The sequence below is a fragment of the Myotis yumanensis genome, unplaced genomic scaffold (genome assembly GCF_028538775.1).
Source record: "Myotis yumanensis isolate MYYU_CA2020_CCGP unplaced genomic scaffold, mMyoYum1.0.hap1 SCAF_2, whole genome shotgun sequence".
Classification (NCBI taxonomy): domain Eukaryota; kingdom Metazoa; phylum Chordata; class Mammalia; order Chiroptera; family Vespertilionidae; genus Myotis; species Myotis yumanensis.
This window is the reverse complement of record NW_027223753.1, coordinates 29710624-29726228: the sequence shown is the minus strand read 5'-3', so window position 1 is coordinate 29726228 and position 15605 is coordinate 29710624. Positions and strand designations below refer to the sequence as shown.

The window sequence follows — 15605 nt, the reverse complement described above, 5'->3', positions numbered from 1 at the left end:
TGCAATAGGCATTGGGGCAGGTCTTGGCCCATATTCCGTGCCCCTGCCCAGTCCCTCCTGACATGGCCCTCAGTGCTGTCTGCTGTCAGCCCCTCTCTCGCTCACACATGCTGATAGCACTGGCCCCACTTGTGCCCACTGACAGTGCAGAGCGACTGGGGCTGGTACAAGCAGCAGCTGCTGCCTGATTGCCCCTCTGGAGCCAGGGGGAGGTGGAGAAGTCCTCAGGGGTCAGCCATTGCTCACACCCACTGATGATGCCAGGTACCAGCAGCAGGTACAAGTGGCAGCTCCAGCGCCGGCTGCAGATGCAAGAGGGGCCGGCGCTGGCAGTGGGTGTGAGCAGAGAGACTCCAGCAGCAGATGCAAGTGCCAGGCAGAACCGCGGTGCAGAAGCAAAGAATTTTCAGTAACCAAGAGAGGCTTGCCCCATGACAGCAACCGGTGCCCCGCCTTGGTTTGGCACCCCTGTTCACCTGCTCCACCATCCCCCATCCCAATGCCTGCCGTGTTCTGCGCACACCCCCTGGTGGTCAGCGCACATCATAGTGACTGGTTCTGGTTCCACCGCTTGGTCTATTTGCATATTAGCTTTTTATTATATAGGCTTATAAAGATACATGGCAATGTCACAGAAATGACACATCTGTATAGGGCATTTCCTGTGAATGGAGATTGCAGGAGTGGAAGTTGCTCTGGGTGTCAGGATGGTAAATGACTGAAGGCCTAGGACATTACACTACTGTAGACTTTATAACTGAACCACAAACCCTCTCCCCTCCCTGCTTGCTTTCTAAGGGCATATAGAATGTCAATGCTGCTCCATGAACAGTATGTTAGTTGGATTGGTTGGAAATACAAAGAAGAAACCAAATCGGCTGGGCAAGGTGTAGGTCACCATGACAGTGACTAAGGAGGGAATAAAACTTGGCTTGAGGGTCATCAGGAGGAATCATTAAGATGGGAGAGATTAGGGGGTTGTTGCAATGTGGTTTTGGCTATTGCATGTTGGAGCAAAAGATTAAGGAACTTTGGTATGCCTAGAAATGGAGAGGGTGTTTAACATGCAGAGGACCTAGAGCTGATTCTCTAGATTTTAACTTCGGAAATTTTGTTTTTTGCTTCATTGCCCCATCTGGTTCAAAGGGCTCTCTGGCATTGATTGATGGAAGAAAATTTACACTTTATCCTATATAATAAAAGTGTACCTGGTAATATGCTAATTAGACTGGACAACTTTCTGGAAGAACCTGGGGCTGGGAGTGAAACCTGGGTCCCAGGTGCCAGAGGGAAGCTGATGCCGGCAGCTGGGGGAAGGAAGATCTACTCTTGCATGGATTTCATGCATCGGGCCTCTAGTATCATAACCAAAAAAAAATTTACAAAGCACAGCGAGGGACAGGCTGGCTCCACACTACTGCAGAGAGCTCTTACTGAAGTGGCTGTGGTACATACTTGAGGTAGCTCCTGTGGACCTGTGTCCTTGTGCAGGATCTGAGGTCCTCCAGGAATTTACAGCAGTGTCCTCTGAAGATGTAGATTTCGGAGGCCTGCGGGGACAGGCTCCTCTGCTGAACAGGTCACTGGGATGTAATCTGTGCTTTCAAAATTGAGGTTGTGAGAAATGGAATCTATTGCCAAGCACACAGATAGTGATCCCATCAGAGATCCTGAGCCACATACCCTTTCATTTCTTAGACAAAACTCGGCTCCATTATGATCTTATGGGACCATCATTGTCTGTGGTCTGCTATTGATGAAACATTATGTAGTGCATGACTGAAATAGTTGTCTTAGGGAATGGGAGAGCAAATATACTAGGGAAATAGAACTGCCAGCAGGTGGGGGGTTGGGTTTAGTCAGGGCTTTGCCACCTAACTTCAACAGAGGAAGAATAGAGCAAAAATATTGAAAATGAATGTAGAGCTACAGTTGACAGTAATGTTCCCAACATCCACTTCCACCATCCCCTGATCCAGGGATGGGTCTGATTAGCCAAAGCCAACAAAAGCATAGCATTCTCTGGTGACTTGAACTGGTCCAGGACTTGGCAAGTGTTCCAAATTGACTCAATGGAGTAGAAGTACTAATTTAAGGGAGTTGGAGGCAGTGGTCCTAGACTGGCATGCTTAACTTGAGATGTGGTTTAGTTACTGATGATGACTTGTAGGTTATGGTCATGTGAGTGGAAGACGAAGAGACACTGCTGGAAGTGGAAAGGTCAGAAATAGACAATGGTGTTCAAAGAATCCTCTCTGGACAATGAGATGGCCACAAGTGATGGTAGAAGTACCATGGAGAAGACCATGACAGTGACCCTGAAATGAAAATCTTCAAGGAATGCTGCTGGATAACGGATATAATCTGAAGGTGCGGGCTTCAAAGAAGTTGGCGTTGAGGCCTTATGAGGGAGGAAAATGGTGTAGAAGTGGCAATGGTGTGACAGGAGACTTAGCCCACCACCAGGCATCATGGTACATGGATTAAAAGAAGAAAAAGACATCACTGAAAGGGCTCCGAGGGAAGTAGTGTCCTAGGGGTGAGTCTGTTAGAGGTAGAATAAGAAGGTGAAGGAATATTCAGAATAAGCTGGTGACTGGCTTTCAGAGTTGTGAGGTTTGGGAAGGGAGCAATATTGGATCAGAATCGGAGTAGGAGAGAGTTCTGGGACTTAAGATAATTACAGCTGAAAGGGGGAAGCTTTAACATCTGGTAGGCAATCGGCAGGCTTAGTCCTGCGGTTCTGCTGGAGGAAGGACTAGTCTGATACTGGTGAGGCTGGCTTGTGGCTGGGAAGGAGCAGTTTTAGCAACTCTGCTTGGAATGGTGCCCCAGGGAGAGGGGGGCCAGTTTACATCTCTTTAATCTGGCTGCCTGCTTATAAGGCTATAAATGGTACAGAAGTGAGTAGATTTATACCTAGGGCAGCTAGCTGGTGATAGGGAATCTGGATTATTTTTAAATAGAATGCTTTTCTTTTTTTAAAAAAAATTTTTTTTCTTTTTTTTTTATTAAATCTTTATTGTTCAGATTACATTTGTTCCTCTTTTTCCCCCCCCATAACTCCCCTCCTCCCAGTTCCCGCCCCACCCTCCGCCCTCACTCCCCACCCACTGTCCTCATCCATAGGTGCATGATTTTTGTCCAATCTCTTCCTGCATCTCCCATTCCCCTTTCCCCCCCAAGAATAGTCAGTCCATTCCCTTTCTATGTCCCTGATTCATTATAATCACCAGTTCATTCTGTACATCAGATTATTTATTCACTTGATTCTTAGATTCACTTGTTGATAGATGCATGTTTGTTCACAATTTGTATCTTTACCTTTTTCTTCTTCCTCTTCTTAAAGGATACCGTTCAGCATTTCGTATAATACTGGTTTAGTGGTGATGAACTCCTTTAGCTTTTCCTTATCTGTGAAGCTCTTTATCTGACCTTCACTTCTGAATGATAGCTTTGCTGGATAAAGTAATCTTGGTTGTAGGTTCTTGGTATTCAGCACTTTGAATATTTCTTGCCATTCCCTTCTGGCCTGCAAAGTTTCTGTTGAGAAATCAGCTGACAGTCGTATGGGTATTCCCCTGTAGATAACTGAGTTTCTTTCTCTTGCTGCTTTTAAGATTCTCTCTTTGTCTTTTGCTCTTGGCATTTTAATGATGATGTGTCTTGGTGTGGTCCTCTTTGGATTCCTTTTGTTTGGGGTTCTCTGCGCTTCTTGGACCTGTAAGTCCATTTCTTTCACCAGGTGGGGGAAGTTTTCTGCCATTATTTCTTCAAATAGGTTTTCAGTATTTTGCTGTCTCTCATCTTCTGGCACCCCAATAATTCTGATATTAGTGCGCTTGAAGCTGTCCCAGAGGCTCCTTACACTATCTTCATATTTCCGGATTCTTTTTTCATTTTGCTTTTCCGGTTGGGTGTTTTTTGCTTCTTCGCATTTCAAATCTTTGGCTTGATTCTTGTGCTCCTCTGGTCTGCTATTGGGTATAATATTCTTTATTTCAGTCCGTGTATGCTTAATTTCTAGTTGTTTCTTTATCATAGCATCGAGGGTCTCATTAGTTTTCGTGAGGCTCTCATCAAGTTTATTGGCAGCTTGTAGCACATTATTGCAAGCCCTCAAAATTGCGTTTTTTAGCTCTATATCCTCCATTTCTGTCATGTTTTTTTGTCTCCGCATTTTTTATGCTTTCTTGGTGCACCCCCTTGTGGTCTTTGTGCGCAGTCTTGTTCTAGTTAAGCCTTGATTGTTGTAGTTAATACTAGAGGGATTTGACCACCAGGCCGACTGGCTGTGGGAATCAGCTGTGGGAAAACTTCTGTCCTCTGGGGAGGTGCTAATCTAGCCTTTGCCTGAGGCGATCCGGCAAATGGCTCTGTGCAGGGCTTGGGCGGGGCGGGCTCAACAGGGCGGGCGGGCAGAGGGAGCAGTTATGGCTGCTCTCAGTCCCGTTCCCAGAGGCTCTGCTTCTCAGAACCCCGGCAACAGCTGCAAACCTCGGAGAGAAAGCTGCCCTCATGTTCCAACTGATGCCGGACAATCCCGCTTCTCCCGTCTGAGTCTGAGTCCCTAGAGACTCGCCCGGATCTGGAGCCCAGAGTCTGAGACTCACTCCCGACCGAAAACGACAACCGCGCCCTCAGCCACCAGCCCGCTTTGCGCGTGCACCTCGGTACCTTTGTATTTTCCACACTGTGCCTCCTCTGAGCCTCGGAATGCTGCTGTCTTTCCTTCTAGTTGAAGAGTCTCTCCTCAGCCAGCCTTCCTGTGGTTCTGGGTGATGTCCGTTCCGTCTTTTAGTTGTATTTTTGAAGTGGTTGTTTGCGGCAGCAGTCTCTGGTGTTTACCTATGCCGCCATCTTGCTCTGTCCCGAAATCTACCCAGTTGGGAATTTGATCTCAAATAGAATGCTTTTCATTTCAAAAATATTACTCTGGGGCAAAGAAAAAAGTTTAATCAGAAATGATCAATTTAGACATTGTTGCATAAGTCCATACGAGTAATGAGACCTGGACCATCGACATGACAGAAGGAAAAGGAGATCCAATTTGAGATGTTTTCAGAAATGGAGTTGACAGATCTTTGTGACTAGCTAGATGTAGGGATGAGGACGAGGGAAGAATCTAGCTAGCATGATTGTGGTATGTTGATGCAAATAGTGCCATCTGCTGGAATAGACAATGCAAAGGGGTATGCTCAGTTTTAGCTATATGGAGTTTGGGGTACCTTTGGGCCATCCATGGGGAGTATGCAAGAAGCTGATTTGTAGCTGAGTGGGGTAGGTTGAAGCTGAATGTTTGACACTCATCAGGCAGCTATTGAAGCTATAGTCATAGATGAAGTCACATTACTCAAGGAGCATCTGTGAAGAGCAGAGGGTGGAGTCCCAGACTTTTGAAATAAGACCATGGACATAAAAGTGATGACTGAAAAATAATGTATTAAATCAAGAATCCTGGACATCATAGAGTCCTAAAGAATAAACTAGAAATGGTTCAGCTGGCATCAAAACCAAGAGTTCCAAGGAGGTGGAGGCAATCCTGGGAAGGTGAGGTGGACCCCAGACTGCAGCAGCTGGACGGTGAATGGAGCTGCTAGCCCACAGCCTGCTATGTCCATCCTGACAGGTCCCAGCCCCTCAGAGTCAATCCTGACATCTCACTTGTTCTCACATTCCACGTCCCATAAGTCTTAAAATCCTACCTTTGTAACCCCCAGAATCTGAGCACTTCTCACCACTCCCAATCCCATAGATCCAGGCCTCCAGCATCTCACCTGGATTATTGCAGTAGCCTCCTAGGTGAGCTCCCTGAAACCTTCCTTCCCACGCAGCAGGGCGTCTTAAACACCATGTCAGACTGAGTCACTTCCCTGCTCAGACCCTCCAGAGGCTTCAGTGTCACTTGCACCCTGTGCCCCCACCTGTTCCATTCCCATACTGTCACCCCCCCCCCCCCCCAGCCTCCTCCACCCCAGCCTCAGGCCTTCCCTCCCCGTGCCAGGCACACTCCCACCCAAGGCCTGACACTTGCTTTCCCCTCTCGACAGGATGACTGTTTCCCCGGATAACGAAATGGCTTTCTCCCTCAGATCTTTCAGGTCTCTGACTACTCTGACCTTCCTTGACCGTCTGTCTGTTCAACGTAGCAGGCCCTCCCCACACCCACATCTCCCAGCCTCCTTACTTACCCTGCTTGATTTTTCTCCACAGTGCATACCCTCCCCTGCTCATCTATACTAACTTTACTCTCTCTCATAGAAGGTAAGCTCTGTAAGGGATTTTATCCGTTTTGTTCACTGCTGATGTAGCCAATAAGACTAAAGAGTACAGAGTTAAAGCTCACCAGGTATGTTGAAGTGGGATGAAGGAAGCAAGGGCTGCCGCTAGAAGGGCAGATGTGTGATTGGGGCCATATTAATTTACATATTAGCCCAATAGGGTGCTTGTGAGAACGAAAGGGATCTGGTTATCATTCATACTGGGATGAAAATTGCCCTGGGCACCATGGGAGTTGCAGTAGCTCTAAAGATAGGCAAATTTTGGGGAAGGGTTATCTTTTAGGATGAGGAGACATGTTTATAAGGTGAGGGAGAAGGAGCCAGCTAAGAAGACAGCGTTATGCATACGGTACAACGAAATGCCTCACTTCACCCTGTGCATAGAATTTGATTTTCATAAGTCATTTTCAGACACCAGGAAGGAACGTGATTTGGAGTCAGGAACCTGAGTTCCACTATAGACAGTGGAATCCCACCTTCCAGAGCCTCCTTGTGGAGCTCACACAGATGTCAGAACAACACGTGGGACTATTTCTCAAAGTGTGGTCTATGCCCCACTCGAGAGTCCCCATCAAACCTAATCCAGATGCAGGGGAGGACCCTTGAATGAGCATTTTACGTAAGCCTGAAAACACTCCAACAGTACCAACTTCCTAAAGTTCTGGTGAGGATTACATGAGAATCAGTAAGATAATAATTCCTGAATGATAGCTGAAGTGACTCCCAGGGGACGCAAAGGCCTGGTGCCTCCCTCCACCCCATTCATTTTAGTTTTTTTCTCCTTTTGGGAGCCGGACATGAAAGTCTAGGGGACAATCAAAAGCAACCACATATATGGGGGAAATCAGAAAGTCACTGCTCATGCCCAGGGAAAGCCACAGGCTCAGCTAAGACCTGAAACTTACACCTGAGGCTGATCCTTGGCATATTTGCTTATTTGTTCAATCCCCGTCACATGTAACCAGTCTGTGGCCCTGCCAGCCAAGGACTCCTCAGCTGTGTGGGGACCATGTGGGCCACCATGTGACCTACAGGGAGAGGGAGTGCTTCTCGGGTTTTGACTCTGTGACACCATAGCATCGTGTCAGCCTTTTGATGCTTTGAAAATATTTTGTACACTTTCCCCAACAGGAGTGTTGTCCAGAATAAAACTGTCCAAAATTTCTCATAAATGGAACCAAATCTCATTTTTATGTGCTCTAGGAGCAAAAAAGGTCAGGAAGCATGACTTTGGGTCCAGCTTTCCTGCGTCAGGTTTAGTTGGGGCTCTCCCTAATCTCACCAACTCAAGATGAAAGAATAAATTCACCCATTTTCAATGCACCTAGGATTCAAATGATGGAGGAGAACAAGGTATCTCAATTGAAATTCTCATCTAGAAGAGGGGAGGCACCACACAGCTCTCGCTAGCTTAGGTCTGTGTTTCCCAGACTTCAATGTGTACACAAATCAGCTAGGGATCTGGAGACGTCTGTTTCCCTGGGTCTGGGGTGAGGCCTGAGATCCCGTGTTTCCCAACAAGCTTTCGGATGATGCGCTGCTGCTGTCGGAGGGCTGTGCTTTGAGTAGCAAGTCCCTAAAGTATTTGTCACGCTTATCCCAGTGGTCAGCGGGGGTATATTAAATTGTACACCTGAAAAACGTGGAGGGATTTTTAGCCTTTTATTTCTTTCACTTGCAAACGTCCACACAGAGAGAACAGTGAACCTCTGAGAAGCACTGGTTAACACACAATACACAGCACACCGCTGAAGATGGAACTCGAGTAATTACAGAAAAGAGAAAGGCCACTTAGGCCCAGAGTCTAGGAATGTGAAGAAGCCTGCAGATTTGGGAAGCCTGGAGAAACTTAAGTCATTGAGCAGCATTTAAATGTATTTGTCTGCTTACAATTTCCAATTTCCATGGCAAGTGTGATTAGTTTGCTTGACTAAGCAGGAATATGAAGAAGAAGAAGAAAAAACACTGGTTACCCAACTTATGTTATAACTTCTTCTGCCTCTGACCTTTTTGTTCCTGGAGTATTTTAAAGCAAAGTCGTCCATTATATTATGTCAGTGTGCACTTCTAAGAGATAAGGGTTAAAAAACAAACAGACCACAGTGTCATTATCACACAAAACGAACAACACATATAACACAGAATTAGCCATAATTCCTTGACATCATCTAATACTCAACCCCCACCCAGATCTTTGGATGCAGGCAACAGGTGAGTCCCCTGGCCAGCTACTCCAGTGCTGGGTTTACTCCCCTAGCTACTTGGACATTCCTTAGGGGCTGAGCATACAAATATATTCCTCCCCAAACCATATTTTCTGGCCTTCCAATTCCATTCTTGGGGGGACAATGTTTGCAAAAACAATGGCAGAAACTTTAGGATCAAACCCTTTGCCTCTGGCTAATTCTTTAGCCTTGAGGTTGGGACAGTAAGCAGGACCCCAGCCCTGAGGCTTGGGAAGTTAACCGCACCACAGGTTGGCAGCCCAAGTGACCTTGACTAGACCTTTGAAAGAGGTTGCTTCAGGAGAGCCCTGGGGCATCAGGCTTCCCAAACTCTTCTAGCTCCAAACCCTCTCACTTCTCCCAGGCACCCTCACATCGCCAGCACCACAACCCCCCTTCTCTCTCCCACGTGGAAAGAGCTCACACACATACACACACAGTTCATCAGTGTTTTAGCTGGGTTGTATGTGGTGATCTGACTCCACCTCTCCAGACTCTGGCCTCCTTTTAGGAAGGACCACACTGAAGTGTGCTCCTGCCTTGCTCTCAGGCCTGCCCCGGGGCACAGAGTTGGGCTCTCTCACAGCCTGTCCCTAAACCCTCAGGAAGCAGCTAGGGCATCCTATCCTGACATCTTCCCACCAAGTCCCATCACTGCAGAGCCTGTTCCTATCCTGTTTTAACAAGATCCAGATAGAAGTTCAACCTTGGCTACACCACCTACGACAGTGGTTCTCAACCTGTGGGTCGCGACCCCTTTGGGGGTCGAACGACCCTTTCACAGGGGTCGCCTAAGACCATCGGAAAACACATATATAATTACATATTGTTTTTGTGATTAATCACTATGCTTTAATTATGTTCAATTTGTAACAATGAAAATACATTCTGCATATCAGATATTTACATTACGATTCATAACAGTAGCAAAATTACAGTTATGAAGTAGCAACGAAAATAATTTTATGGTTGGGGGTCACCACAACATGAGGAACTGTATTAAAGGGTCGCGGCATTAGGAAAGTTGAGAACCACTAACCTACAAGAACTGGTGGGCCCTTAACTGTTACCCTTTACAATCCCACCCGCGTCCTGGACTGAGGAGCACAGACCTGAGCCGTGCCTCCTGTCTCCTTTCTTTTCTCTAAAGCTGGTGCTATCGTGTTGGCTTCTATCCATGAGGAGGTGGGGTGGGGCCGTGGACCCTTGCTCAGTGACAGTCCTGAGCCTCTGGTGGAGCCTGAACCGTAAGAGACCACACACAGTTGCCTGGCCAACTGCTTGGTTGCCAAATCCCCAGCCTGGGACCGAGGTCAAGCCTTGGGCCCCACATCCCACGCTGCTCAGCCTGCACCCGTGACAGGAGCCTTCACTGCGACACTCAGTGTCCAGGTTTAGCCAGGGCTCTTGTATCTGCGCGACAGAAATCACACTCCAAGTGGTTTCAGCAAAAAGGGGTCCGTTTATTGGGAGACTCGGGGAACAGCCTGGTCTCAGGGTCTCCGGAAAGGCAGAGGGAGACAGGGCTTCCTTTCGTCCTGCCCCTCCTCGCCTCTTCTCCGAGGTGCCTTGCTCCCTCTGAGACCCCTCGGAGCGGCGAAAAAGGTGGCCCCAACTTTAGGCCTCACCGAGGTGCTGACCGCCGTCCCTCGGGAGCTGCCTGAGCTCAGATGCCGGTCACCGCAGGCCGATTACATGGGGGTGTCGGGGATGGAGCCTGGGCGTCGGAGGTGAGGGCAGCTCAGTTACAGCTCAGGCTGGAGCCCAGGCCAGAAGACTCTTTCATACTCATCCATGGCTGGAGGGGCGGCCGTCCTGTAAACCATTTAGGGCCACCCTCTGGCCCTCTCTGGCACCCCCTCTGGCCAGAGGCTGGATGGGCTTCATGCAACAGCCATTCCCGAGACTCCACAGGGACGGGCAGCAGCTGTCCAGCCAGGGCCCACACCAATGATCCCACAGCAGCTCTCCTCCCTCCCCTGCGCCCGCCCCCGAGCATCCACGACAGTCATCTTGTCAGAATTCATCTCTCAGAGTCAAGCTCTGAGAAGGCTGGGCTGTGTCCTGGGATCTGTGACTTGGTGAGAGAGGTGGTCACAAAAAGTGGTGGAGGAATCAGAAGGAAGCTGGCTGAGGAGGCATCGGGGAGGCAAGGGACCATCGAGTCAGCTCTTTCCACGTGGGAGAGAGAAGGCAGTGGCCAGAGGGACTCGGGCCGGGAAGGAGGTTTGGGGTGGGAGAGGCCTGAGCAGGAGGGAGGCACTGATTGGTTCACTTTCCCTGCACTCCTCTGAGGCCTCTGCCCCTTTTAGACCAAGGGGGTGGGTACCTGTCCCAGGGGCAGACCTAGTGACGTGGGTGGGACTGCGTCTCTTTAGGCCAAGGGCTCCCTGACCGGGGGATACTGACCAATGCAGGGCCAGGCCTCAGGGTGGGGTCTCCCATTAGGAGGTCTTGGGGCCAACCCAAGGCCAGGCTGCCGAGGTTCCTGGGCAGGAGTCCTGGTCAGCCTCGGCCGTGTGGTGTAACCCACCCTGGACCTGTCTCCCCATCTTTATGCCTAACAACCCCAGGGACCAGCTCTGACCTCTCTGAGCCAGCCCCCGCCCTGGCCATGCCCGGGACAGATCAAATGACACCACACTTGGGGCTGGATGTTCACTTCTCTTTCCAAAATGTACCAAACACACAGTCTGGGTGTGGCAGGGAGGCAGCCAGGCTGGGGGCCTGGACATTACACACCCAGGGGGGCCTTGGAGGAGGCAGACAATTTAAGAATTGGTCTGAAAGTCAAAAGAAAGGACAGTTGGTTAGTGGGGTGAGCAGCAGAGGGGGAAGGAGGGGCAGTGGCTGTGGGGATCAGGCCGAGGCCCAGGGACTGGCCAGTGGGGTCAGACCTGGGCCCCCACAGCAGCCCTGCCTGGGGCCCGTTCCCCGGGGCGGGGGAAGGAGGACGCAGTCTGTGTGGGTGTCCACGCAGTGCTGGGCATGCTGCAGAGCTGAGACCTGAACTCAGAGGCAGTGGGGCCGAGGGTCTTGGTCTCTCTGAATGTGTTCCCTCGTGTGTGATGTGGGACATTCGTCATCCCAGCACAGCCTCCTTCATGTGGTGGCTGTGAGGAGCCAAGGGTGCTGGCCACCCCAGGGTGCTGGCCACCAAGGTCCATCTTTATTGCTCTGTCCCCGGGGCCCAGCACGGTGTAGACACGCACGTAGCCCTCCAGTGAGTAGATAAGCCTCCAGTGAAGGGCCGGCCCCTGACTGTGGGGAAACACGCAGCTGCCATGAGACTGTGTGGACCGGCCCAGGCCTGCACCTGGACCTGTGTGTGCACAGGTGGCCTCTCTCTGAGTGTCTGGGTCTTGGCCTCAGAGCGAAGGGTGGATGCCTATGTTGGGGACAAACTGCTCAGAGCCCTAACCAAGCTCAGGGGACACCCTGTATCCCACGGGCCCTGACCAGAGCGCTGCAGGGGCTGTGGAGTGCTGGGGGTGGACTGCTGGCTGGGGCTGGTGACTCAGACGTACTCTCTGGCTGCAGTTGAGGGGCCCGGCCGGTAGGGCTGTGGGCTGCTGTTGACTCTCTCAGGCTCTGGGCACGTGCAGCAAAGGAAGGAACCCCCCAGCATGGCCAGGCCGGCAGCGGCCCAGCCCACGAACAAGGCTGGGCCAAACTCGTACCTGCAAGGAGTAGGGAGGATGCCATCAGGTATGGCTGCAACCAAGCGCTCGGTGCCACCAGGGGCTCCCTAGCCTGGGCCCTGGCCAGGGTCGGGCAGGTGTTGGGAGCTGAGATGGGACCTCACAGGCCCTAGCAGCCTCTCCGGATGAGCTGGGATGAGCACTCATCCTTCCTCCGTGGCCACCCCAGCAGGTTGACGCTACACAGGGTGACCCAGACCCATGGGGGGCTGCTCCATGCAACCCCGGGCCCCTTTCCTCATCTGGGCAGTCGAGGGGTAGGGGAGGGCCTGCAGGCCCTGTTGGCAGAGCAGGGCAATCCCTGCCATCTCTCACAGTCACGGTCTGGCCCTTAGAATCCCAGCCAGGGCTCCCCACTGCCCTCTGAGAAGGGCAGACCCTCCCCCTGGCACTCCAGGCTCTGCACGTCTGGGCCCTGTCCACCAGCCTCCGCAGTGCCTGGGTCTACCTGTGCCTTCGCCTGAGGCGCCCCCTCCTGGAGCATCTCCGGTTCTGCGCCTCCTGTGCTCCGCCTTCAGGACCCAGCTGAGAAGCTGCCTCCTCCAGGGGACTTTCCCAGGCCCCTCTGTGCTCCCCTGAATTGCACTGACTCTCACTAGGTGGCCATTCGGTACCATGCTTGTTCAAGCCATACACCCGAGGTCTCATTTTTCTTCCCTCTCCATACCTCTGCCTCCTCCAGGGAGCACTCCCAAGTGCAGCAGCCCAGGCATCTTTGCTCATCCTCCCTCCACCCCCCTCAACTCCTCCACCCCCTACCATCCTACTCTCCCCACCCCGCTCAAGGCCTGTGGGGATGTCTGGGATTGAGATTGTCCCAGTCTCTGCTCCTGGCAGAGCTGAGAGGTGAGGGAGGAGCCACAGGGGCCCGGTTCAGCCCCCCGGGTTCAGCCCCCACGCCCTTGGCCTTACCTGTCCTGACCATTCAGCCTTCGAAATATCTCTGACCTACTCTTCACTGCCAGCCCCCTGGCCCATGCCCTCTGCTCCAGACCTTTGCAACAGCACCTACTGGTCTTGCCCCTCTCCCACCGTTCTTCATGCCACAGCTGGAGGGGCTGTCGCTGCCTGAGGAACCAAACCTTCCTATGGCTGCAAGGCCTTCCGTGAACTGCCCGATCTCTTCTCCAGCTTCACCCCCCTGCTTCCCACCCAAAGTAACGCTGCCTCCTGCAGAAACAACAACAGCTGGGCTTGGCCGAGTGCTCTCCAGGGCCCAGGCCCTGTGCTGAGTCCCTTACCTGCATGTCTCACTGAACCCTCACAGCCTCGGGTCCTCGGGTCAAGCTCCCTTTGCAGGGAGGAAACCTGGCACAGGAAGATTAAGGAACTAGCCCGTCACATAGCAGCACGTGCAGAGCTGGGCTTTAAGCCCAGAGCCGGCACTTAGCTCCTGGGTGCCCTCCACAGGCACCCTGCCCTTGGGAGGGCCCAGCCACAGAGAGTTTCTCGGTGACAGCGCCTGCGGCCGTGCCCTGGGCCCCCTCCACGTACCCTGCGGGATGAAGGCCGGTGGCCCCAGAGCCAGTGGAAAGGGAGGCCCGGCCCGTCCCCTGGCCCAAGCCATGTCTTGGCACTCACTTGGCATTGACAGGTGTGCTCGGGTTGAAGAACTCCTGGGTCACCAGGGTGGCATACCATGACACTGCAGTCAAGGTGCAGAGGCCTAAGGACAAAGGGCGGGTGCTCAGGTCTGCCCCCTGCTGGCCACCAGGGTGGGCTACCTGTCATGGCCAACGTGGTGGAGAAGGAGCCAGGGGCACTCACCTGCCAAAAGGAAGAGGGCCCCCCCGGAGATGGCAATGCGGCCCTTGGCGATGGGGTTGCTGTCTCCGACCCGTGTGCACTTCATGCCAATGACACTGAGGATCATGGCCACGAAGCCCAGGAGCACGGCCACCACCATCAGGGCTCTTGCTGACTGGATGTGACCTGGGGGGCAGGAGGGGCTGAGCCGGTGGGGGCGGGGCGGGGGTGGCGGGGGGGGCGGGGGAAGGGGGTGGATGGGGGAGCCCGGGATGGGAGCCTGGAGCAGGAGCTGGACGCTGCTCTGGGACTGCACCTGGGCAGGTGTGAGGGTGTAGTACAGGGGGACGGGGTGGAGCCTCCCTCTATAACCCCGTCGTTCACTGTTTACTCTCGTTTTCAGGCTCCTCTGTGGTGACCGGGCGGTTCTCTCATCAGCCGCTCTGGCTGGGACTCCCTTTGGGGCCTCCCCCACCCAACAGCAGAGGCAGCTTCCCCTGAGACCTTTCAGATTCGGCAGAAGGAGGAGCTGAGGGCAGCGGAAGCCCAATTCAGCACAGATGGCCCTGTAGGCAGGGATGCCAACCCCCATGGGCCATCCTGATTATGGCCACCTTCCCCTTTGAGTCACCCACGGCAGCCATATGCCTGCTGCTCGGGTCACTCCTGGGCTGCGGGCAGATGGCTGGTCGCTGGGCTCTGGCCTGTGGGCCCCAAGCCAGGGACAAAACTGCAGTGGTGCCTGCCTGTGAGCCAACTTTTTAAGGCTCAATTCCAAACCCCAGGAGGAAGCAGAGAACAACTGGAGGGCCGGAGCGCATGTGTGCACATACACATGCATGTGCACATGTGTGTGTGCGTGTGTGTAGGGCTGGGTGTGGATGCTTTCCTAGCTGGCGGGGCCAGCATGTGAGGGTACACAAGGTGTCTGCCCACAGAGCATGGGGAGAAGTGGAGGGGAGGGTCTTGACTGAGCCTTTCTGAGTGCCAGGCACTCATCTCACCGACCCTCCCATCAGCCTGTAAGTCATAGTACGCCCGTTACACATGAAGATGTAGGAACACAGAGAGGGAGGGCCAGTGGTTTTCTCAAGGTTACAGCGGCAGAGCTGAGAGCTGGACCCCCGGCTGCCAGAACCTAGACCCCTGCCCGCTGTGGGGCACCCGGCTGGCCTAGATTTTCAAAAAGTTCACGGGGCGGGGGGTGAGGGCTGGAGAGTAGAGCCCAGTGAGGATGGTGGACTGTACAGAGCTTTCTCTGGACCTCCCCCTCCCCCTCCCTACCCTCCACCCTCACCCCCATCCGCACTCCCATCCCTACTCCCAGCCCGGCTGGCATGAGGCCTACCTTCCAGGGCCAGCAGCGAGTCGTAGAGCTTGCACTGCACCTGCCCGGTGCTCTGGGAGGCACAGGACATCCAGAGCCCTTCGTAGAGGCCCACGGCGGTGATGATGGCGTCGCCCGCATAGGAGGACTGCTTCCACTGCGGGAGGGCTGTACTGGCGATGATGCCCACCCAGCCACCCAGGGCCAGGAAATAGCCCAGGAGCTGGAGGCCCGAGTTGGCCATGGCCCAGGGGAGGGGGCCGGGGGTCCCAGAGCTCAGGGCTGGGCCAGGGTCCCTGGGGGAGTCGGGGTCATGGCCAGGTGA

The 15605-nt window shown here is 52.9% G+C and overlaps 1 protein-coding gene across 1 annotated transcript; it reads right to left on the bottom strand.

Annotated features, from left to right (window-relative positions):
* Positions 1-9948: 9948 nt before the first annotated feature.
* On the bottom strand, positions 9949-15605 carry CLDN19 (claudin 19). The gene is made up of 5 exons (XM_070403288.1): positions 15302-15605; positions 13975-14139; positions 13789-13873; positions 12034-12186; positions 9949-11289 (listed from the first exon to the last, which is right to left on the bottom strand). The coding sequence occupies exons 1-5, from the start codon at positions 15522-15524 to the stop codon at positions 11241-11243; spliced, it is 675 nt and encodes a 224-aa protein (XP_070259389.1). The 5' UTR covers positions 15525-15605; the 3' UTR covers positions 9949-11240.

Bases quoted from the DNA above. Each gene is read 5' to 3' on its own strand.
- CLDN19 (XM_070403288.1), bottom strand. From the start codon at position 15,524: ATGGCCAACTCGGGCCTCCAGCTCCTGGGCTATTTCCTGGCCCTGGGT. The intron at 13,874-13,974 runs GTGAGTGCCCCT...CTTTGTCCTTAG, and splicing joins GGCCCTCTTCCTTTTGGCAG to GCCTCTGCACCTTGACTGCA. The intron at 12,187-13,788 runs GTGAGTGCCAAG...TACTCCTTGCAG, and splicing joins AGCACACCTGTCAATGCCAA to GTACGAGTTTGGCCCAGCCT.